This window comes from Phalangium opilio, unplaced genomic scaffold (assembly GCF_054372755.1).
Source record: "Phalangium opilio isolate 3A_F unplaced genomic scaffold, DU_Popi_V2 ptg000048l_1, whole genome shotgun sequence".
Taxonomy (NCBI): domain Eukaryota; kingdom Metazoa; phylum Arthropoda; class Arachnida; order Opiliones; family Phalangiidae; genus Phalangium; species Phalangium opilio.
In genome coordinates, this window is record NW_028324170.1 from 7,010,295 (window position 1) to 7,033,626 (window position 23,332).

At 35.0% G+C, this 23,332-nt stretch overlaps 3 protein-coding genes and 2 long non-coding RNA genes across 7 annotated transcripts; 3 read left to right on the plus strand and 2 right to left on the minus strand.

Moving 5' to 3' along the window:
- Positions 1–2,105: 2,105 nt before the first annotated feature.
- knk (cytochrome and DOMON domain-containing protein knickkopf) lies at positions 2,106–5,879 on the plus strand. The gene is made up of 11 exons (XM_089839917.1): positions 2,106–2,733; positions 2,869–3,027; positions 3,100–3,172; positions 3,258–3,366; positions 3,459–3,624; positions 3,973–4,045; positions 4,132–4,412; positions 4,480–4,866; positions 4,924–5,300; positions 5,376–5,609; positions 5,680–5,879. The coding sequence occupies exons 1-11, from the start codon at positions 2,658–2,660 to the stop codon at positions 5,809–5,811; spliced, it is 2,067 nt and encodes a 688-aa protein (XP_089696043.1). The 5' UTR covers positions 2,106–2,657; the 3' UTR covers positions 5,812–5,879.
- Positions 5,880–6,649: 770 nt separating this feature from the next.
- LOC149674066 (vesicular integral-membrane protein VIP36) lies at positions 6,650–8,857 on the minus strand. Its single transcript, XM_089839924.1, has 7 exons — positions 8,719–8,857; positions 8,371–8,636; positions 8,107–8,222; positions 7,843–8,040; positions 7,614–7,775; positions 7,373–7,540; positions 6,650–7,305 (listed from the first exon to the last, which is right to left on the minus strand). The coding sequence occupies exons 2-7, from the start codon at positions 8,501–8,503 to the stop codon at positions 7,090–7,092; spliced, it is 993 nt and encodes a 330-aa protein (XP_089696050.1). The 5' UTR covers positions 8,504–8,636; positions 8,719–8,857; the 3' UTR covers positions 6,650–7,089.
- Positions 8,858–9,085: 228 nt separating this feature from the next.
- On the plus strand, positions 9,086–17,499 carry Nup153 (nucleoporin 153). Of its 2 annotated transcripts, none has more exons than XM_089839922.1 (13): positions 9,086–9,319; positions 9,942–10,335; positions 11,676–12,130; positions 12,199–12,327; positions 12,396–12,560; positions 13,116–13,406; positions 13,520–14,087; positions 14,153–14,656; positions 14,845–15,795; positions 15,882–16,145; positions 16,239–16,624; positions 16,700–16,923; positions 17,021–17,499. In XM_089839922.1, exons 1-13 carry the CDS (start codon positions 9,248–9,250, stop codon positions 17,109–17,111), a joined length of 4,494 nt encoding a protein of 1,497 aa, XP_089696048.1. In that variant the 5' UTR covers positions 9,086–9,247; the 3' UTR covers positions 17,112–17,499. The 2 variants fall into 2 exon arrangements, with proteins under 2 accessions (XP_089696048.1, XP_089696049.1); XM_089839923.1 differs by having other exon boundaries at positions 15,885–16,145.
- LOC149674068 (uncharacterized) lies at positions 15,857–18,643 on the minus strand. 2 transcript variants are annotated; one of them, XR_016367001.1, is made up of 2 exons: positions 18,141–18,643; positions 15,857–17,852 (listed from the first exon to the last, which is right to left on the minus strand). It is a non-coding gene; the product is annotated as an uncharacterized LOC149674068 (long non-coding RNA). The 2 variants fall into 2 exon arrangements; XR_016367000.1 differs by having other exon boundaries at positions 17,915–18,643.
- Positions 18,644–18,805: 162 nt separating this feature from the next.
- LOC149674069 (uncharacterized) lies at positions 18,806–20,623 on the plus strand. The gene is made up of 2 exons (XR_016367002.1): positions 18,806–19,798; positions 20,399–20,623. It is a non-coding gene; the product is annotated as an uncharacterized LOC149674069 (long non-coding RNA).
- Positions 20,624–23,332: the final 2,709 nt, after the last annotated feature.

Below are 23,332 nucleotides of genomic sequence, written 5' to 3' on the forward strand. Positions count from 1 at the left end.
TTTTTTTTTTCAACACACTAGTTAGGTATTAATTAATTAAATAATTAAAAATATATCCGGCAAAAATTCCTAAATCCTAAAGTTTGTCATCCTAATTCCAGTTGCAAATAAACAAATGTGTAATGAAATTTTTGCGCCTGATAAGATCATGATGATGATGATGATGATATTAAATTTTTTACCCGAAATGAAATTTGGAAGAAAAAAACGCGGCAGCAAAATTAAATATTAAAATTAAAAAAATGAAATAGACACAAATTGATAATTAATAATAAATAAGCTTGGATATTTATTTTTGAGGAAAATCTCTGTTATATAATATTCGGATAGTCTAATTCCCATTTGATAATATTTTTTTTTTTCTTTTTCTCGTTGATCAAAGTAGGCTTAAAGGGAGGGTGAAGTAGAAAATCAAGTGATTTTTAATCGATTCTTCGACCAATTTTAAGACCAGTCTGCATAGTGAAACATTCAGGAAATACTTCCGAATGATTTTAAAATTCAAATTAGGTTCAGATTTTAAGGATAATTTTAAATAAGGACTGCTGACCAATCACGTAACGCCCTGCCTTTTTGTTAACAAAATTCTCGTGGCACGTTCCGTGTTGAATGAAATTTATCACGAGATTTGATAAAATTAGGCGCGCGACGTGACAATCGTGGCGCGCTCCATGTCTCGCGCCACGAGAATTTTGTCAATAAAAAGGCAGGGCGTTACGCGATTGGTCAGAGGTCCTTGTTTAAAATTATCCTTAAAATCTGAACCTAATTTGAATTTTAAAATCATTCGGAATTGGTATTTCCTGAATGTTTCACTACGCATACTGGTCTTATAATTAGTAGAAGAATCGATAAAAAATCACTTGATTTTCTACTTCACCCTCCCTTTAAGGATTTTGTGGACCCGACTAACTTTGAATGAACTTGAAAAGCAAAACTAAAAACTTTTTTCATTCATTTAATTATCGGTAAAAATAGCCTTTTTGAAGTATAGACCAAATTAGGCTTAATAGTTCTTAAGCCTAAAAAAAAAAACGCCGAGGCTTAACTGTTGGTAGTAAAAAACGCAAGTCATGCATGCTTATTCTTCACGAAAAACCAACTTAAATTAAAAACTAAGCCTATTTTGGTCTATTTAAGGTTTAGTTACTAAAATAATCACCCCCACTTAAAGAAACGGCGGTTTTAATTTATCTAAATTAAATTAATTTATGTTGGATTAAAATAATCCCAACTATCATTATTATATATTTCGTTGTCTACCACCCTCCCCCGCTCGCCTTAGTAATATTTGCCTCATGTTTTTTTCTTAGACCCATTGTGTACATTAATTGTATAAAAAAAAACCACAAAAAAAGGAAAGAAAAACAAAGGAATAATAAACAAAAATAAAAAAAATGAACTTTTGTAAATAAGTCTGTGCAACCATTGAAAAGAAAAAAAAATACCAACAAAAAAAGTGATTTTTGTGTATATATGAAGAATTAAAAGAAAATATTGTTTTTAATTAACTAATTAATACTCTTATGTAAATGTTAAAAAAATTAGCTAGAAACGGGATGGTTTAATTTGGTTAGGTTAGAAATAGGTGAAAAAAATATGTACCCCGCTCCGTCTTACTTTGCAGTACAGTCAAATTCTGATAACGTCAATCCATGGATAAAGAATGCGCGTGAGGAAATTTGTTTTCACGCTATAGGATCGGCAACTCCCTATTTCGGACGACAGCTTATTCTGTATATACTCTGTTACAATATCGGTTGTCAGCACGCGTAAAGCTATTTCTCTATGTAACGTAGCTTTGTGCGTGCTGACAAGAGACAAAAAAACTTCAGGATCTTCAGGATTTAAAATATCCGCGAGTTTTTTAGCTCGAGTGCACGGACCTCTAGGCCTAGTTTCAAATGCGTGTAGTAGGCTGTAGGTAATTTCACAGGTATTTGAAACTAAGGCCTAGAGGTCCGTGCACTCGAGCTAAAAAACTCGCGGATATTTTAAATCCTGAAGATCCTGAAGTTTTTTGTCTCTTGACAGCACGTACAAAGCTAGGTTGCATAGAGACCTAGCATTGCGCGTGCTGACAACTAATGTGGTAACAGAGTATATACAGAATAAGCTGTCGTCCGAGATAGGGAGTTGCCTATCCTGTAGAGTGAAAACAAATTTCCTCACGCGCATTCTTTATCCATGGTCAATCTATCTAGATAGAATAAGATCCTAACTTTTTTATTACTGACAAGTAACTGAGTCGTGAATACAGGTGGGGAATAATTATTCCGCCTTAGGTGGTCCAGAAAATAGATTGACCTCCTTCACGGTTGGGTTTTTTTTTTTTTTTACCTGATAAACTGGTTTTCCCACGTATTGTTCAGGGTAGGCGAATGAATAAAGATTAAGCGTAGTAAATGGGAAAGAAACGTGACGTACGGTCTTACCCCTATCCGCCTTTGTCTGTATTGACTAACTTTATCTGAACAAGGTATAAAAAAAGAGACCCACCTTCCTTCGTACTTGTTTCGTGGTGGTTGCCTGCCTTGCTTTCCTTTACCCGAATATTTTGATTTTATTTCACTCGACAAAAATGGTTGAAAGAGCAACGTGGTAGAATTTTATAATTATTTTAATATTTAATTAATTAATTTTAACTATCAAAAATCATGCTTTATTGGGTGAAAGATGTTTCCCTATTTTCGGAATTTTTAATTTTCCTGTTAATTTCTTCGCTAATTTGTGGTAATTATTATAATTTTAATTTCTCAGGGTTCATTCAAAATTTAAGTAGAATGTTTTATAATGTTTTATAAAACCTTGAAATCTAAATTTCGAATTTTTATTTATTTATTCTTTTAATTTTTGAAATATTTAAAGATCATGCTCATGCATTCAGTAACGAAGATGATAGTGAGAGATTTGGTCTTCATTTGGGTTCATTTAATACATACTCCCATCAAGTTAGCGGGGACGTTTACGCTGTTGATCAGTACACTTTGTTAATTAAAGGTTTTCAGTATGATGGACTTGGGAAAGGTGATGATCCGCTTTGAAAATTAAAATTAATTGAACTTCTATTAAATTAATTTAACTATCCCTTGATTATAGACACGTTCTTTTGGGCGGGATCTACAGTAAGGCCAAGTAATGTTGGTTTCATCGTACCAGATGAGGAGGGGAAGTATGTGACGTGTAGAATTTTTATAACTACCTTGAAATAGTTAATAAAGATTTATTGCTTATTCGTTTTATGGTTTTTACAATAGGACTAATAAACTTCCTCGTTATACTGGAAAAGATATAACACTCAGATTACCCGATAATAAAAAATTGACTAGTATTAAATGGTTTTGTATCTGGGATTTCAGAGAACACGTAATTTTACAAGCCCTTTCTTTATTATATAGCCTCATTTGCGTCAATGACAATTATAACTGCGCTAATAAATTTTTTTCTTCTTGAAATAGAGTAATTACGGAGATATTTATATCTCTGAAGGTTTTGAACCACCCGCGCCTCAACAATTAGCTGAACTATCCAAATTAGGGAAAGGTGTTAAATCTAAAAATTTGGTCATTTTGGACTCTAAAACTTTGTTAATCCCTGAATTTTATTTTGATGGCAATATTTCGGGTTAGTTTGCGTTATTTAACTTGCTAATACATAAGTTTATAAGTTATGTTCCATAAGTATGACACTTCCTATACTTCGTAATGCTAGAGACTTACAGCTCGAGCTAGTTCGAGAATGACAAGCGAGAATTGACTACACTCGGTTTTGCAGTCCATCTTCCTATTTAGTCTGTCCTTAGCCTTTGACAGCGCCTCACTAGGTGTCGCTTTACGAGAATCTATGACGTTTCGCCTACGTCACTTCATGACAAGCTCTCATTAACCAGTAACACACTTATGGAACATATCTTATAAACTTATGCTAATATTAACTATTTGTTGATAAGGTAATTGCATTTTCATTTTTCAGATACTTATTTTTGGGCTGGTGCTGGTTCAAGCCCAGATTCTAACGGAGAAAAGGTTCCAGATGAACGTGGATAGTAAGTATATTTTTTACACAAAATTTGCCTATAATGACGAAGCAGTTTTGCAATAATAACTTAATATCACGTTATCTATATTTTAGCCTAAATTCTTTATCAAAATATGATGGGGATGATATTATCCTAGAACTACCGGGAAAGAAATCTTTCTTTGATATTAACTGGTTCAGCATTTATAACATTCGCGAGAATCGAAATTACGGATCTATTTTAATCCCGGGAGGTTTAAACATTCCACCAGCATTGGTGTCTGTAATTGATCACGATGAATCTCTACCCAATTGTGAACAACTTCACAAGAACTTTCAACTCAGTTGGGAAGTATTTGGACCACAAATTACTTTTCAACTTTCTGGACTTATTGGTAACTAGGCCCTCTTTTTTCCGAGTATTGATGGCTGGAATAATTATATTCGCGTTTATCGTAACAGATGAAGATGATTACATGTCATTTGGAACGAGTGGCTCTCCAAATTCCACTCAAATGATTGACGGAGACGCGGTTGTAGCTTATATGGTGGGACACTCTGGATTTGTCGTGGATTATAATCTAACCGCGAAATACCCTTGTACCAATGTTGCTGGACCTTATAAAGGAGTTTGCCCTGATCCGAAATTAGGCGGTGTCGAGAACTACCAGTTTCAAACTGCAGCCAGAACAAATGGAGTAACTTCCGTCACTTTTCGGCGTCAACAAGATAATGCCGGTGATCATGGAGATAAAATTTTTGATAAGGATGCTACTACCTTCCTTATTTGGGCTGTAGGAAAATATAACTTGCAGTTTGAACCTGGATTTCATTACATGTACCCTAAAGGTATAATTTACTCTGCTCGAGTTTAATTGTGGTCCTTATCCTTGATTTTAATTTTAGGCGATACCAAAGTCGTTTTTGGTCGTAAGCCCGCTAAAAAGAACTGTTTTCCTTTTACAAAACGTCAAAATGAGCTTCAAATTGATGGCTGGAAACACTTTGAATTGAAAGACCCGACTGTTAAAACATTCTTATTTCATTTGGGTCCTTCAGGCCTGAAAAAGGGTTATACAGCCATAAGTAATTTGCCATCTCCCGGAGTTGTGTTTTACGTAAATGGTGCCATGACTCCAAATATTTACGTTAAACGTGGAGTAAAATATCTGTTGAGGGTTGAAGCTGGAAATAATGGTTTCAACGCGGCTGCTTACCATCCTCTTTACATTTCTGATGATCCGCACGGAGGTTACTCCAAAATGACTGAAGAGGAACGTGCTGTAAGTTAATGTACCCTCGTGAAAATATCCTGGAACATCAGTTTAATATTTCAAAAAAAAAAAACATTTTTGCAGAAAGTTACAATCTACGCTGGTATCAAATTTGATTCCAAAGGAAGACCACAACCAACCGCTGCTGGCAGACTTTGTATGTGGGAGCATACCAACAAAACAGACAGACGAAGAGATGACGAATTTAAGAATCTCGTGAAATATCGTGACTCATTGAAGATGCATTGCGAAAAAGGAGAGCCGGCCCTTTTAGAATGGACACCTGATGAATTTACACCCGATTTGCTTTATTATCAGGTCAGTTTTAAGAACTATTATTTCAATTTATTATTGTTATATTAACTAGGGTTTATTTTTTATACTGAAGAGTTACACTCAAAGGAATATGGGCTGGAAAATATTTGTTGTTGATGAATTGGTCAGTGGAGGCGAGACATTAACTATAAACACAGTTATTTTATTGTTCTCCATATTGTGCGGCTTTGCCTCAAAGTTCTAGTCCATGTCTTTCAAATTGTTTATAACGATGTTTTAAATTTTTCAATAAATGAAAGATATTTTACCTATTTTGTGATTGCTTCAATGTGTTGCGAAGTTTAACAGTTAAAAGAAAAGGTTAGGTAACCTTAAAAAACCGGACTTTTTCAGTAAATATAAAAGGAAAAAATATGAATTATCTCTTATTACAATATGATAATTAGCATTTAATTAGTCTTAAAAATAATCAAGGACTACTGCGCCATCCGCCATTGGTGTTGTGGCGTCTGCTGAATTGAACCTCTTAACCCTTGCTTCTCTCAGCCTGTGAGGATTCAACCAATCCCGTAGGAGTAAGAGGTTCGGGTTAGCAGACGCCACTAAACCAATAGAGTAATGTCAGTTCTACTATGCAAACGTCATACCATAGAGCAGTGTCGGTAGAGGGAGGAGTAGACTGTGTATCCCTCCCTCTAGGCGCGCTTTTGTAAGAGGGGATACTGTACGCGCCTGGTAGGGGGGATGACACTTAGCTAAGAGATAGAAGGGTATGACGTTTGCATACGTAGAACTGACATTATTCTATCTCTTAGTGTGTCATCCCCCCTACCAGGCGCGTACAGTATCCCCTCTTACAAAAGCGCGCCTAGAGGGAGGGATACACCGGCTACTCCCCTCTCTACCGACACTACTCTATGGCGGGTGGCGCAGTAGTCGTCGTTTTTAAGACTAATTAAATGCTAATTATATTGTAATAAGGGATTATTGTTTAATATTTTGATTTTCCTATTATATTTAGAAAGAGGCTGTTCTTTTAAGGTATAATCTTATGTTAAATGAAATTTCCCTTTAAACTCTAATTTAAGTAACCATTTCAATTTATTAATTGTTATAAAAGTATTTACATAGTTTTTTACAAACTGGGGAACAAATTAATTAAAGTAGTTAACGTCTGGAAGTTAATTATAATTTGGAATATTTGACAGAAGTTTTCCTTATAAATAGTTACTAATTCAAACAAATATTATTATTATTACGGTAAAAAGTATAAGCAATTTGTCATGGCATTCTATTTTTTAATTCATTTAATTTATACTTTATTATAGTAAAATGAGCTTGGATTACTTTTGGCTAGGAACCTAGAACAATCAAGGAAGCTGACTCAATAGTGTCAATACTGAAAAGAAGCCCCAAAAATAATCTGAAACCTACAAAGCCCCAATATTTAATTTGAAAAGTACCTAATATTGAAAAATCATTTTTGGAAATTAAGTTAATTAACTTTATAAACTTAGAAAGCTCAATAGAATCTTTTCCTCGACGTTGGGTTTTTATTCTGGAAGACTAAAAATCCGACAATGGCGCAAGCTGCTAATCCAATTATGGCTAAGGTAATTAATAGGAAAAATTTTGTTCCACTCATAGGTGGAGCTGGATCATCATGATGTTCTCTAGGTGCCGCAAAATTTTGAGCCGATGGTAAAATCTTTGATCTATCTTCAGTATCTTTTGGTTGCTAAAATTAATATTCGTATTAGTATTTTTAATTATGAAAATAATAATAATCTTTTGGGCATTTTTACATTCTCAGGTATTTCTAATTCGTATAATTTAATGGACATTATATCATGGTTATCAGAAAGATCTCCAGTCGCGGCTGATACTCCAAAAAAGTAACCAGTCGGTAATTTAACTCCCTTAACTTGGAAGCATTCTTTCCAAGCATTTTTGCCTTCTATATCCAATCCAACCTGATGTTAAGATTTATTATAATAACATCATGAAAAGTTGAAAGTAAACTTAACAATGTACAAAAAACCATACACTTAAAACATCATTTTCATATCTAATAGATATGTATGAATCATGATCAACCCCTCTGAATTTGGCTTCACAACCAGCTAGTTCGGTGTGTGTTCCATCTCGATCATGATCATAAGATAGAGAGCCATTATTTATCATTGCAGAGATATAAGGATGTCCATGCTGAAATTGAATTTTTTATTTTAAATGGCACTGCTATTTTTAAAGCCTTATTTTTTTCTTGGATTACATTGTGGGGCCCATTCTGATTGGCGTAGGTGTCCATAAATATAGCCAATCCATGAAAGTCTTCTTGGTTACCAAAGACAGAACCAGGTTTCAAAGGATCCCTGGCATACCAAATTGCCATTCCATCTCCGAAAAGATCTTTTCCCTTTCCATAAACTCTGAATTGAATTTGGAGTTCCCAGTTACGAACGTAACAAGGCTAATTTTGTAAGTAAAGTTGTTATTCTTGGTCAGAAAGCACCACCCAGGGTCAAAGGACACTCACGATACTATTCCAAAGAGCTCCTCTTTTACTTTGCTGATCTGGTGTTAATCTAATATAATTAGTGGTAATAAGGGTGCTTCCGATGAAATCCCAGTTGGGGATGAACGTTCCAGAACCTAAAATGTTTTAATTAAATGACCCTATTATGTAAGGTAAGGCACGTGTTTTTAATTGGAATTGGGTGCCATGACCATGGCAATTCCAGGTTCTTCCAAATAGCCAAGGCTTAACTTGGCTTCTTTTGGGCTTTATGCTTAGCCTTACCATGATAAGGTTTGACGAGGGAATGATCCCTTTTCAAATAATCTTGCGTGTTCCATTTTGCGCTTGTAAAATGGCTTAACACGAAAGTTATTATAAAGATAATATTTAAAAATTTGCAACAGTAACAGATCATTTTAGCAGATTAGTGATTACACACACAGTGACACTACACAACTTTGAATCTTACTCTACCCGTCTACTACATGTAAAATAATTTCAATGATCCATTGGATAATAGATGGCTCTTTGGCCACGATGTAATAGGTCTGAAATAAGTAATTATTATTATTAGAATAACTTTTTTTAATACTGTTAATAAGCTAGTGTTCTTTTAAATAATTAACGTACCCATTCAATTATTAATCCAAGAAACGATCAGTAATCTTCCAAACTAAAGAGGTCTGTCTTACAAATAAGATTGATTCTTGCAACTGATAGCAAAGGGTCAATAGGTCATTGACTTCAAACTTTTGGTAGAAGTAAAATTTTCATTTTTAGACAAATAATAAAATTATCACTAAATCAATATAAAGCAAAGAAAATCGATCATGGCATTAATTTTGAGTCGCAAAACAATGTATTTGATTTAAAAGTGTGATTTTAGGCCTATCGAATTTTGAATTTCGACGGAAAAGCGGGAAAAAAGAACAATCAGAACAATGACAATTTTTTCGTCACTTCGCGGGGGTCAGCTTTAACCAATCACCTTACATCAGGAAGGCGCCATTGCATTTTCTCGAAACAGACGAAAAATGGAGCCGTTCGGTCGAACCGTTCAGTGTAAAGTTTTCGCTAACGTGTTTTCAACTATTATAATAATTCAAAAGTAATATTTCTTTGTTTTAAAGTGTAATTAAGTTCAGTAATTTCGTTAAAAATGTCTTCGCGACTTCCTGTGCGGAATAAAAAGAGTAAAACTCATTCCGCGAAACCCTACGATCGGCCGAAGGTAAAACCGTAAAAAAGTTTTTTTCCTAACCCTTGGTTTTGCAGCGAAAGTTTACCCAAAGTCCCCAATGCTTTCTAGCGTAGCAAAGGCCCGAAAGGGAAATTTTTTGCTCTACTTTTTTCCGTAAGGACCGTAAGGCTAAGCGTGTAAATGTTAAAGCCAAGGCCTTGTGAAAGCAAAATGTAAATTAGTCTTAATCTAAATTAATCACTAATCAGTAACTTTAATTATGTTCCCCTATAACTACAGCATCAGTTAACATCAGGCGTACCGCATTTATTTAATTAAAATTCATATTCAAATTTCACTTAACTTAAAGCTTTGTTTTAATATTTTACATCTCCAAGGCTTATAATAAATAATGTAACATACAAATTTTACAAGCTTTTTTTTTAACATCGTCCATGTGAAAGGTTTATTTATGGAAGAATATGGTTATATAGAAGAAGTAGCTGTATGTCATATTATAGGACCATTTTTCTTGGCAAAGTTTCCCATCCAAACAATAACATTCTGTTGAGTCCATTCCTGGATATTTGCCTAATTCCCTAATGGATTATAATAGATTTGGCGGGAAATATTGGTGAATTAAGGGATTTCTCTTCTCTTTTATATTGTATAGGATAAAAGTTTAGTACAGAAAGTCAAGAATTTGATTCCTACTTGGCTCGGACTGCCGACTTGGCTAACAGGAAGTGATAATACTGTGACAAATGTGACAAACATTGAAGAAAGTGATGATTCCGATAGTGATGAGCAGGAAGAAATTCAAGTTGAACTTGGTGATCAAGGATCCGTGCTCAGGGAACCATTAGAGGACTTTCAAATTGCTGGACCTTCAGGCATTAATACCCATCATTTGAATAGAAATGATTTAGTTAATCCAAGTGGAGTTAAGAACAATAATTATGACATGTTACCCACTTCGAGTTTGGCTTTTGCAAGAGGTCCTCTTCATAGGACATCTACCCAAGCCTGTAGTAGTTTATCCAGTGCTAATGCCCCTGTTGCTAATGGTAAGTTTGAAAATGGTTTTATTTTAAATGGGTTAACTATGTAACTGAAATTTATTAGTAATGAGTAGTGTTATTGTGTTTTATTTATTCATTTTAAGGCAAATTAATTATAAATGTTAAGGCAAATTAATTATAAATGTTAAGGCAAATTAATTATAAATGTTAAGGCTAATTAATGGTAAATGTTAAGGCTAATTAATGGTAAATGTTAAGGCTAATTAATGGTAAATGTTAAGGCTAATTAATGGTAAATGTTAAGGCTAATTAATGGTAAATGTTAAGGCTAATTATTCTTAAATGTTAAGGCTAATTAATGGTAAATGTTAAGGCTAATTATTTGTAAATGTTAAGGCTAATTATTCGTAAATGTTAAGGCTAATTATTCGTAAATGTTAAGGCTAATTATTCGTAAATGTTAAGGCTAATTATTCGTAAATGTTAAGGCTAATTATTCGTAAATGTTAAGGCTAATTATTCGTAAATGTTAAGGCTAATTATTCGTAAATGTTAAGGCTAATTATTCGTAAATGTTAAGGCTAATTATTCGTAAATGTTAAGGCTAATTATTCGTAAATGTTAAGGCTAATTATTCGTAAATGTTAAGGCTAATTATTCGTAAATGTTAAGGCTAATTATTCGTAAATGTTAAGGCTAATTATTCGTAAATGTTAAGGCTAATTATTCGTAAATGTTAAGGCTAATTATTCGTAAATGTTAAGGCTAATTATTCGTAAATGTTAAGGCTAATTATTCGTAAATGTTAAGGCTAATTATTCGTAAATGTTAAGGCTAATTATTCGTAAATGTTAAGGCTAATTATTCGTAAATGTTAAGGCTAATTATTCGTAAATGTTAAGGCTAATTATTCGTAAATGTTAAGGCTAATTATTCGTAAATGTTAAGGCTAATTATTCGTAAATGTTAAGGCTAATTATTCGTAAATGTTAAGGCTAATTATTTGTAAATGTTAAGGCTAATTATTCGTAAATGTTAAGTCTAATTAATGATAAAGTTTAGGGCTAATTAATGATAAAGTTTAAGGCTAATTATTCGTAAATGTTAAGTCTAATTAATGATAAAGTTTAGGGCTAATTAATGATAAAGTTTAAGGCTAATTATTCGTAAATGTTAAGTCTAATTAATGATAAAGTTTAGGGCTAATTAATGATAAAGTTTAAGGCTAATTAATGATAAAGTTTAAGGCTAATTAATGATAAAGTTTAAGGCTAATTAATGATAAAGTTTAAGGCTAATTAATGATAAAGTTTAAGGCTAATTAATGATAAAGTTTAAGGCCAATTAATGATAAAGTTTAAGGCTAATTAATGATAAAATTTTAGGGGATGATCAATCTGATAATAGTGAAACTTCAGCTTCAACAAGTGGTTGTTCTTCATTAGCCCCTTCTCACCAAGAGAAACGCCGCGCTTGTCTTACTGGCTTACAAATTTCAGAAGCCGCGTTAGATCATATACGAAATGAACTAACCCAAAAAAAGCCCTTTTTGATGAGTGGTGGAAGAAATACTGATGACGCAAAAGTAAAAACTTCCAGTTTGCCGAAACCAACAAGCCAGGATAAACAAGATGTTTCAGTATCTGCTGAATTCTCTGAAAATGAAGACAATGATACTCCATCGACTCAAAACTCTCTGTGGTCTGAAGATGACCATATTAATACTGGAAGACTAATGACTAATGTTGCTCCTAAAAGGGCTATTAACTCGAGACCTCAACCTCTGAGTTCCAACAAAAGACCTTGCTTCAATGTTTCCGCATTTGGAGCCCCTACCTCTGTAAGTTTCAAGATTTTATGAAAATGCTTGGTTGGAATTTTTTAGAATATTCAAATTTTTTAATGTAGGCCAGTACCAGGGAAGCTCTTTTTGATGGAAGTTTAGGCTTATCTCCATTTTACGATAGCAGATGCCCCACTTTTGGTGGTGCATCAGCCTACAGAAGAGCTCGAATTAATTCGCAATTCCCTTACAAAGTAATTTTGAAAAAGAAAAAACAAAATTATCTAAATGCAAATTACTTTAATTGATATTTATCCTTTAGACTGATAGAGCTAAAGTAAATGTCAAAGAAAAAGCTAATCGCGAATGCATGAGTTCCGTCGCTAAGAAAATATTAAACACTTTGGAAAGAATGTCAACTCCTCTCCAAGACGCGAAAAAAATACCTACCGAAAGTCATTCAACCGAATTGGCCTTATCATTTATGGTGATTTTTATAAAAACTTCTTCAGGGTTGCCATGGGTCAAGGAAAACCTGGAAAAGTCAGGGAATTTGAAAATGGGCTGGAAAAGTCAGGGAATTTAAAAAATTTCAGCAAAGTCAGGGAATTTAAAAAATTTCAGCAAAGTCAGGGAATTTGATTTTAGTGGGTAAAATTTCTGGGGATGTCTTTATTGAAAGAGTAATGAAAGTTTCTCCTCATCCTAATCTCTTAACACAGAGTGAACTCTAGAGCAATCCTTAAAAATGTCTAGAATTGTTTTTATAAAGTAAATGCTTTCTAAAAAATCTCTTGGACTGTTATTTATAGTTAAAATATTTCTTAATCATTTTGGTGCAACAAATACATTGGAAAACTTCATGTAGATCGAGTTTATTTAATTATAAGCACTTAAAACGTGCTGTAAACATTCACACTTTCAGCCTAAAAAGGTCAGGGAAAACCTGGAAAAGTCAGGGAATTTGGTTCTGAAGATTCAGTGGCAACCCTGTTCTTTTATAATCTTTAATCTAAGAAATTCCTTTTGTACGCGTTTTTAGCCCGGAACTTATAGGCGAAAACAACCGAGAGTTGAACATAAAATTTCCCATAGTCCCCCAAAGAAAGCTCCACCCACTTCTAGTTTCGCTTCACCCACACCAGTAACAATTGGGAGGAATTTGCAACCTATGTTTCAAATTGACAAAAGGAAAAGTGGTTTGGCTCCGGCTCCTCCACCCATGGATTTCTCAACACCAAGTTATTCTAGTAGTGGTAAAGCTGGTGGTAAAATTCGAGCCACTACAAGTCAACCGAAACATTTTTCTAACAAACCACATGTTGAAGATGAGGTTAGTTTTATTTCAAATTAATTTGTTTCCGAGTTAGTTAGTGGACTTGCCCTATTTTTATTTCTGTCAGTTTCAATTTTGATGGTAATCCTTTTAAATTCCAAACTTTTCAGATGGCGGAAGAGCCAAATCTACCTCAGATTCCTTTACCCATAGTGTCCCTGCCGACTTTCAACTTCAAATTGCCTCCTAACATGACCAGCACTCCGGCAATTGATAAACCGTCTTTGGCTAAATCTACAGCCTCGCTAGTCGAATCGAGCGAATCAGTCGCGCCTAAGATCCCAATTGAAAAACGTGGAGGATTTATGTTTTCGGCTCCCATTCAACCCAAAACTTTACCGCAAAATATATCTTGGTCTGAAACTCCGGGCATTGGTTCATTACCCAAATTTAGTTTCAGTAGCCCTTCAAGTTTGAACGAAACTACTTCAAATTGGAAGAAACCTAACGAAGGGAGTGAGAATTTCCTTTTTGGAACAAGTACTTCTCGAGCGTCACCCGTTCACACGATGTTGGAGATATCCGGACCTCTGAAAACGAAAGATAATCCTACTAATTCACCCATATTTGCTGGTGGTATCAAACCAGCGGCGAATCTAGTGATTGGAGGAAGCGTTATGGATATATTATTAGGTGGAAATAAAGGCAAGGAGCCAAATAAACAAATAGAAACCTCTGGTAAGCTGTACTATACTCGCCTAAGTTTGTTTTTTATCAGCGTCTTAAATAAAATACTCCAATAGTTTCTGGAAGTTTGGCTAGCTTCGGTCAAAAATTTAAACCAGCCCCTGGTAGTTGGGAATGTTCGACATGCATGATTCGTAATAAAGTTGCTGATACAAAGTGTCTGGCGTGCGAAACACCGAAAAGCAAAAGCGCAACTTCAGATCCTACCACTCTTACTTCAACAAGCGTTTCATCTGGATTTAAAGGATTTGGTGATCAATTCAAGCCAGCTACAGGGTCGTGGGAGTGTTCGGTTTGCATGGTCAACAACAAAGCCAATGATACTCGGTGCATCGCCTGCGAGACTCCCAAACCCGGATCTGTTTCTTCCTCGTTTGTGTCCCAAACTACGCCAATTCCAATACAAAGTCAGGGGGGGTTTTCTATGTTTATTAAACCTCCGCCTTCTGGGTCCTGGGAATGTGACACCTGTTTGGTTAGAAACAATGATGCCTCCATGACCAAATGTCAAGCTTGCGAAACACCAAGAGTTGGATCTATAGCTAATTCACAAAATAATGGTAAGTTAAATTTTAGGCTGGTTCTATTTAGGCCCAAGTCTTGGACTTATAGTACACACAATTTTGGGCCCAAGTATCAACGTCCGCGCGGCGACGACTATTTAGGCCATATAGCTACTTTGTAAATGGCTAGTTCCAAAATTCTCGCTAGTGTTTACAATTTCTGTCATCGTTCTTATTTCCCAAAGCTTACAAATCGAGTGGCAGTTTCCAATTTGGCAAATCATCGAACAATGGTCAAACCTCTACCTTTAAGTTTGGTCTTCCAGTTTCTTCAATAGTGTCCTCTTCAACAACGTCACCCGCTAGTAGCATAACTAGCGGTTTTGTCTTTGGTACTCCAGCAGCAGCCGCGTCTGCCACAACTGGTAGTGGCTTCAAATTTGGTGTACCCAACACTAGCGCCTCATTGGGTTCCAAAGATAACCCGGCTTCATTATTACCGAGCTCTGAAAAAGCCACTGGCGGCTTTGTTTTCGGAGCATCCTCTAAAACTGACAAAACTAACGCGCTTGAAGCAACCACGGTTATGCATAGTTCTAGCTCTAATTTTGTGTTTGGATCAAAACCAGTTGTTTCAGCCTCTAGTAAAACTACTGGGTTTTCGTTTGGAACTAGCGAAGGAAAGACTCCGACTTCGCAAATTGATAGTAGTACAGTCGCCTCTGATAAAAGTGTCGATACTAAAACTGTTGACAAAATTTCTCAGAGTTCCGTATTTGGTTCAAGGGCTTTACCAGTTTCAAGCTCGGATAATAGTATAACTTCCCCTAAGAACTCCATTAGTGGTGCTGGCACTCTCGCAAACCCTACTTCAAGCGCGGTCAATGTTGCTTCTTTTTCATTTAATTCTGGTAAAAATTCCGAAAGTGGAACTGAATTTGCGGGGTTCGGTACTTCAGTCACTGTACCAAAGACTAAACTCTCTACGAGTACTACCGATAATGGTAGCGTTAAAAGTCCCGGTTTGGCTTTTGGCTCGAGCTCCTCGTCCATCATTAATGAAAATAAAAATGAGAGACCCAATATTATAGAGACTAAAGTTGGTGCCCCGACTGTGCTAGTAACGAGTACTACTACCCTTCCAACAACGGGCTTTCAATTTTCATTTGGAGGCTCAGTCCCAAATGTTGAAAAGGGTATGTTAAAGGTTTTTTATCGCGAGATATTGCTTCGCGGCTATTTGGCAATACGAAAAAGTATAAATGTGTTATGATTTTTAAAGTAGAAAAATCTTCTACAACGCAGTCAACAAATCTCTTCAACTTCCGAAGCGAAGTTCAGCTAAGTGTAACTAAACAAAGTGAACAGACTGGAAGCGCGATGAATGCTCCTAGTCTATTTTCTTTTGGAGCTAGTCCCGCAGTAACTACGCAAAGCGGCCAACCACAGACCCCGAGTGGAGGATTTGTTTTTGGTGGCGCGTTGAACAAACCAGTAGTAACTGGAGTTACTACCACCACCAGTTTCAACTTTAACGCAAACTCGAGTAAATTAATCTTTCCATATTTATTTTTAGTTTTCACCATCGCGATATATTTTCAGACTAAATACTAAAGCTAATAATTATAAAATATTACAGTTAATTCGTCCGCGCCGTCGCAACTTCCAATTTTTGGAAGTTCGTCTCAACAACAAACCCCGGCTGTGCCATCATTAGGTTCTTCAAATTTTGCTTTTGGTACCACCCAAGTTACAAAAAGTACCGTAGCCGCACCCATAGCGGCTGTTAATCCCAGCAACTCGGTTTTTAAATTTGGAGTTAGTAGCGCTGTGGACAATTCTAATCAGACGCAACAACAACAACAACCAAACACTTCGCTCTTTTCATTTGGAGCTGGGCAAGTGGCTTCGACTGGAATTGGAAGTTCCGCGGGACCCAGGTTTTCGAGTAATCCAAGTTTTCAATTTGGAAATTCAAACCCTTCTTCTGATAGTAGCGTATTCCGATTTGGTGGAAGTAATCAGGTTTGTCCTTCGAATAGTTTTACGTCTTTTTTCAAGTTTTAAAATGTGTTTTATTTGAACACACTTGAATTTCAGGCAAAATTGCCAAATATTGGGGTTTCCACTCAAGGAAATAGTTCATCCGCACCATCCGTTAGTTTTGGATCTATAGGAATGGCGGGTGAAGGAACTCAGCCTCTACCTTTTGGCCATGCTGGTGAAAGTGGATTTGCTTTTCAAACGGGATCAACAGGGTTTAATTTTGGTACCGCCACCCCAAATCCTTCAATAACCAACGCAAATCCGCAATTGCCATTTACGTGAGTATTGACTATTGAATTTGGCCATTTTTAAGGTTTAATAATAATATTTGTTTAATCTAGTCTCTATAAAACATAATTTATAATTTTTTTTAAGCGCCTCTGGGGACAACCCTTTTAACGGCACTGCCGGAAATACTGCTAATCGAAAAATAAGAAAGGCAGTTCGTAGAGTAAATAAAAAATGATTTAGTAATTTTAGTTTTAATTACAAAATAGTTTTGTGGTCAAGATGACCATGGCGCTTCGTGTAACTGTTGTTATCAATTTATATGTTCGCCCTTCCGTTTTTAAGTGAAAAAAAAAAAATTTATAACTGTACATTTATTAAAAAAAAAAACAAAAAATCAATGACTAATTATCGATAGGCGGGGAAAGGGCAGATAATTCAATGTTATACATTTCAAATGGAGAAAAACAAAAGGAAAACATTTCAAATTTGGCCCGATAAGTATGAGTGTGATTTTAGCGTGAATGGATCATTCTGTACATTTCAGCAAGATTGTACAATTTTTCGGATTTTATAAAATTGTTTTTTTTTCCTCATCATTTGAAATAAAACTGGACAAAAGAAAATATTTTATTCTTTATTTCGTTAATGTATCGTGGTTTGCGCCAGAAGTATAAATATTCCCTTCCCAAAACTTTAAGGCCAATCCTACCCACTCGACTAAAGTACAGAAATTCCAGAACGTGGCTAAGGTAAAAAATCATCTGCCTGTGAAATGGCAGTATGGTAAGTTCCATATTAGATGCTGTTTTCACCAAGTAGACTGCCGCGAAGTAAAATATGCTGAACAGGGGTGTGCGGGTACCCGTCTTCGGGTCCGGGTCGGGTACCCGAGTCCCAATTTTAAGCCTTTGCCAATACCCGCCGAGTCTGACGGGTCCAGTTCATGACGTTACCGCTCGTGTTTCAATACTTCTGCCTTTCATAATTAAATAATTTAATTAGTATTAAGTTATTAATTAATATTGTTTAATGAATTACACTATGGGGGATAATGGCTCTGCTTTGAAATCTAGCTTTTAATTGGACTGTAAGGGAAAGAAGGGACCCGAAAGCTAATTTTGGGGATTTTGAAGGACCCGATACCCGCGGGTACAATTTTCTTTTACCGAAATTTACCCGACACCCAAAAATCTGGACCCGCACAGCCCTGATGCTGAATTATAGTTACAGATAACTTAATATTTCCCAATTTAACAATTTTTACCATTGAAAAGATGTAATTATTCAATATTGAAAATTGTGGATTCTCTAAAACCTCCCTCTAATGTTTGTTTACCACACAAGAATGGTCCATTGCTTCCACCTTTTTTGGGGTTAAATACGATTGATTAATAGACCTATATCACCCTTGGTTTCCGATGACGCTTCCAGAGTGAGAAGATTTTACTACCATTCAATTTACCTTCTGGTATGTGAAAAGAACGAAAGTGTTTTGATCTATTTTAATGATTTTAATCACCCCCATACCGTATTCCAACTCCGCCACTGCGTCCCGTAATGAAAATGGGCCGCGAAATAGTCTCTTAGCTCCTTGGTACGATCAGAAAAGACTATTATCAAGAGTAAATAACCCAGCCTCTCTTATGAACGAGTAAAATCGCGGCTAATTCCAAGGTGCTTATTTCAATGTCGTCAGAAGTCCATTAAATTAGCCTAGGCTAATTTAATGGACTTCTGATGTCGTTTATTCGAAAAGTGTATTTATAAACGTACACCGTCCTCTCCGGCTTTTGCCAAAGAGCATCTTGGATGCGTAGGTTGGACCTTGTGATCCATCAGGGCCCAATACGGGAAAAATGGAGTCCCATTGGGAAGCTTGTTCTTAACCGCGTCCTAGTTATCAAATAAGTAATTTTAAAGTTAGGCCGATTTATTGTGTTTTAGTGTTGTTTTATATTGTTTTCGTTTTGTTTAATTGTATTTTATGCTGTTTAATTGTGTTTTATGCTGTTTTATTGTGTTTTCTTGCTATTTTTCTGAGTTTTTAAGCGGTTATATTTCGTTTTATGCTGTTACATTGCGTTTTATGCCGATTTATTGTGTTTTAGTGTTGTTTTATATTGTTTTCGTGGTCTTTAATTGTGTTTTATGCGTTTTTATTGTGTTTTATGCCGTTTTATATTGTTTTTGTGGTGTTTAATTGTGTTTTATTGTATTTTATTCTGTTTTATTGTGTTTTATGCTCTTTCATTGTGTTTTATGCTGTTTTATTGCGTTTTATGCTGTTTTAAGCATTTTTATTCTGTTTTATGCTGCTTTATTGTGTTTTGTGCTAATTTATTGTGTTTTTTTGCTGTTATATTGCGTTTTCTGCTGTTTTATGCCGTTTTATTGTGTTTTATTGTAGTTTTTGTGTGTTTAATTGTAGTGTTTGTGTGTTTTATTGTAGTTTTTATGTATTTTATTGTAGTTTTTGTGTTTCATTGTGGTTTTTGTGTGTTTTATTGTAGTTTTTGTCTTTTGTTGTAGTTTTTGTGCGTTTTATTGTAGTTTTTGTGTTTTATTGTAGTTTTTGTGCGTTTTATTGTAGTTTTTGTGCGTTTTATTGTTGTTTTTTGTGTGCTTTATTGTAGTTTTTGTGTGTCTTTTTGTAGTTTTTGGGCGTTTTATTGTAGTTTTCGGGCGTTTTATTGTAGTTTTTGTGTTTTATTGTGGCTTTTGCGTGTTTTATTATAGTTTTTGTGTTTTATGTGGTTTGAAGGCAGAGAGAAATGACTGAACGTCGGCGTAAATTACTTCATAAACAAGTGATTTCCAAGAGCAGAGCGGGAAACGATCTTGACTCCACAAGACCACGATGCCGATCAAAGAATTGAAAGAAAGAACTTTCGTCTACTCCGGGGCCTAGATTGATTAAAACCGGTAAGTGTTCAATACTTCGGACGCGTCAATTATGTACGAGTATAAAAACGTTTTCAAGGAGGTGTTTTTGCAATTATAATTGCGGAAGTTCATTAATTTAGTTCCTTAAGAGTAAAAAGTAGACAAAATTTCCTAACGGGTGAATGTTTTCTAACCTGAAAAAAAGAAAGGTCTGAAAGGACACGTTTCAAAACTCTCCCGGGCTCTAGGAATGGTTTTAGTGAAAGGCAAACGGTGGTTTGTAGTCCACCTGATTCTCTTTAGTTATCAGACTGTTGAGGCCGCAATTCTTGAAACTAATAATCAAACTAACAACTTACAAGGGAGATGGTTTCGAGTACGCGTCGAGTCTTATACTTCTCAGGATATTAAAAGGGCTGTCCGAACCGTGGGGCAAACGACGGTCTTCCTCACAGAACTTAGCTTTGCGGTTGGGTTAAAAATGAAGGGGGTGGGGGAAGGGTCGAACAGTCCCTTTAACTTCTGATATTTGTAATTGAGTTTCAGTTTAAAATTAAATTGCTAATTAAAGCATTCCAAGTATTAATACTAGTGTTTATGACGATATTGAGTTAAAAATGAACTTTTCTAATTTCAAAGAAAAATACAAGCTTCTGCTGCATCATGAGTCTATTGACGTCTTCTTCCCAGTCCCAAGCAGAGGGGACGGGGTCGACGCCGTTCAGTGATAAAGGAGGGCTTCTCATATCACACGACGCGAGCAAGTTTCAACGAAGTTTACTTTTTGTTTTTATATCTATATACTTTTGTTTATACTTCATAAATGTATCATAGAATAAATAAATTGTTCGTCGATTTTATGAATTTCATTTTTTATTACTTTTCTTGTCAAATAAGTTACAGGCATGTATATAGGATATTAAAATGGATTAATTAGACTAAAATGGATTCGGAAAATGTGTTAATTACACGTTCCCAGTAATCACTTTAGCACTGTTAAAGGCAGCGCGTCGAGGGGCTATTCACCAATGAAAATTTTCTTTTATTGCTGATTTTTATTTATGCTTTAAAAAGGATAGGGATTCATTGGTGATTTAAAATGGATGGGGATTAATAGTTGCGTCTGGATTACGAGTAATCATCGAGGGGCTACTCACTAAAAACGTGTTAGCGATTTTCAACGGGATTGGGATTGTGGGTAACTAAGGAGCTACGTGTTGTTATTATTTTACTAGTTATGAACGAAAAATTAAGCATTCACACATTTTCCACTAGGGGAGCTGCAAACGTAGTTACGTATTTACTGACATCTAAAATATGATAAAATTCTGCCAGACATTCGTGTTAGCAAAATATAGTTCATAAATTGCCGCTAGGGAAGCTGCAAACATAGTTACGTATTTACTGACATCTATAACATGATAATATTCTGCTAGACATTCGTGTAAGCAATAGATAGTTGATAAATTTCCGCTAGGGGCGCTGTGTACGTAGTTACGTATTTACTGACATCTATAACATGATAATATTCTGCTAGACATTCGTGTAAGCAATAGATAGTTCATAAATGGCCGCTAGGGGCGCTGTATACGTAGTTACGTATTTACTGACATCTAAAACATGAATAAATTTGCCGTTAGGGGCGCTGTATACGTAGTTACGTATTTACTGTCATCTAATACATGAAGAAATTTGCCGCTAGGGGCGCTGTCTATAATATTATATAGGCCTAACGGTGTGTTCTCTTATTTGAATTAGCGCCCACGTCACACTTCGAAGCGCCCCCAACGACGGAATTTACTATAAAACTCGGACGCCACTTGTCCAGGTTTCTTTTCTCTCTGCACCGGCGACCAGTCAACATCGTTCCTTGATCAGCTCCTCGTAATCCTGACTTTCGAAGGCAGTATTGGATGGAAAGCCACGTTTAACGCCGATGTTGGGACGTTACTCTAAGCTCACCGCCATTACTACGTTGAAATCAACGCGAAAGGTTAAGCCTAGTACGGTATGTGTAAGTCTTTCAATAATCCAAAGCCATCCAGCTAGCATTTTATTATTTTATTTAGCCCTAGAGTTTCAATTATTTAGGTAGAGTTAATAGTTAGTTATTTATGTTTATTTATTGAAAATTAAGTACAATATGAAGGAAATTCCAGACACGAGGTCAGTTAGACAAGGTTTAATTTAGAACATTTTAAATAAAGTACTTGAACTATTAGGGAAATTAAATTCCTTATCTATTTTAAATAATAAACTTAGACTATTTGCAAATTAGGTCTCATTTAACGGCGCGAAACTATATTACCTAAACTGAGTAACGTATGGTTTAACGGGTCCAGATTAGGTTGCACTAGGCTAGGCTAAACCTTTTATACAAATTTAGGTTTTTACTTTATGCCGTCGTATTAATTAAAATTAACGAGGGTATTTTTGAATTATTACGCGTAAATTATAAATTTGAGATGCTAAAATTTCATTCGTGGCAGTATTTAATTATTTTAGATAATAAACTACGGTCTATTTAATAAATTAAATGGTTTAAATTAATTAGGGTTAACTGTTAATAAGTTATCATTAATTATGCAAATTAATCAATTTAAGCATTTTAAACTGAGCCACGAACGCGAAGTTAAGGCTAGAGATTTTAAATATATATTTACGGGAATATTTTACGTAGTTCTTTTCTTAAATTATTTTAATTTATGGTATTGTTTCCGTGAGTTATTACGGAAACTAAACCATAAATTAAAATTATTTTTTGTTATTAATATATTTTCATTTTTAGACGCGATGACGTTCTTGGATATTCTGTTGCTGGTCATTCGGAGACGTTTCCTAGCAGATGATTTCAACCTTTGTTAGAGACGCTCATTCCAGATGACATATTCTTTGGATTTGCGATACAAGATGCTTTCAACCTGTGGTGGCCTTGCAATCATTCCCTACAAAGATGCGACGAACGTCACCGAACCTGGAAAATTCAAATTTTTATTACAATTATATTTGCAACTACTTCATTTCTTTTTACACGTTCAAACTTCAATTTACGGGACATTTTACATTATTTTTTGATGAAAATTTTTGTAAACACCTTATTTTTTAACTTTTTGTTCAATAAATTACGCCTTGAACCACTTTTTTTGTTTTCTTAAAAATTGTTTGATTAAGAGGGAAGGTTTGAATTTTTTAGCTCTAAACAGATAGCCTATTTTTTGGGGACCCTCTTTTAGGCTTCTTTTAGCTTATATGAAGCATATGATAAATGGATCAATTTGCGTTAAAAATTAAAAAAATAAGCTTAATTGCTTTAAAAAAGTAAAAAAAAGCCTAAAAAGGACCTCAAAAATACTACCCTAAGCTTAATTGCTTTAAAAAAGTAAAAAAAAGCCTAAAAAGGACCTCAAAAATACTACCCTAAGTCCAGACCCTAAAAAATTCAAACCATCCCTCTTATCGAAACTATTTCAAGAAAACAAATAACGTGAGGCAAGATAAAAAGTTTTTATTGAGAAAAAAACAATTGAGGTGTTTACAAAAATTTTCAACAAAAAAATATTTAAAGCGTTCCAT

Coding starts and splice junctions, on each gene's coding strand:
- knk (XM_089839917.1), top strand. CDS start 2,658: ATGCTTTATTGGGTGAAAGATGTTTCCCTATTTTCGGAATTTTTAATT. Junction 4,413..4,479: donor TCAACTTTCTGGACTTATTG/GTAACTAGGCCC, acceptor TTATCGTAACAG/ATGAAGATGATTACATGTCA. Junction 4,867..4,923: donor TCATTACATGTACCCTAAAG/GTATAATTTACT, acceptor TTTTAATTTTAG/GCGATACCAAAGTCGTTTTT.
- LOC149674066 (XM_089839924.1), bottom strand. CDS start 8,503: ATGATCTGTTACTGTTGCAAATTTTTAAATATTATCTTTATAATAACT. Junction 8,041..8,106: donor GAGCTCTTTGGAATAGTATC/GTGAGTGTCCTT, acceptor TTACAAAATTAG/CCTTGTTACGTTCGTAACTG. Junction 7,776..7,842: donor ATCAGAATGGGCCCCACAAT/GTAATCCAAGAA, acceptor ATTCAATTTCAG/CATGGACATCCTTATATCTC.
- Nup153 (XM_089839922.1), top strand. CDS start 9,248: ATGTCTTCGCGACTTCCTGTGCGGAATAAAAAGAGTAAAACTCATTCC. Junction 9,320..9,941: donor AACCCTACGATCGGCCGAAG/GTAAAACCGTAA, acceptor TATATTGTATAG/GATAAAAGTTTAGTACAGAA. Junction 10,336..11,675: donor TAATGCCCCTGTTGCTAATG/GTAAGTTTGAAA, acceptor ATAAAATTTTAG/GGGATGATCAATCTGATAAT.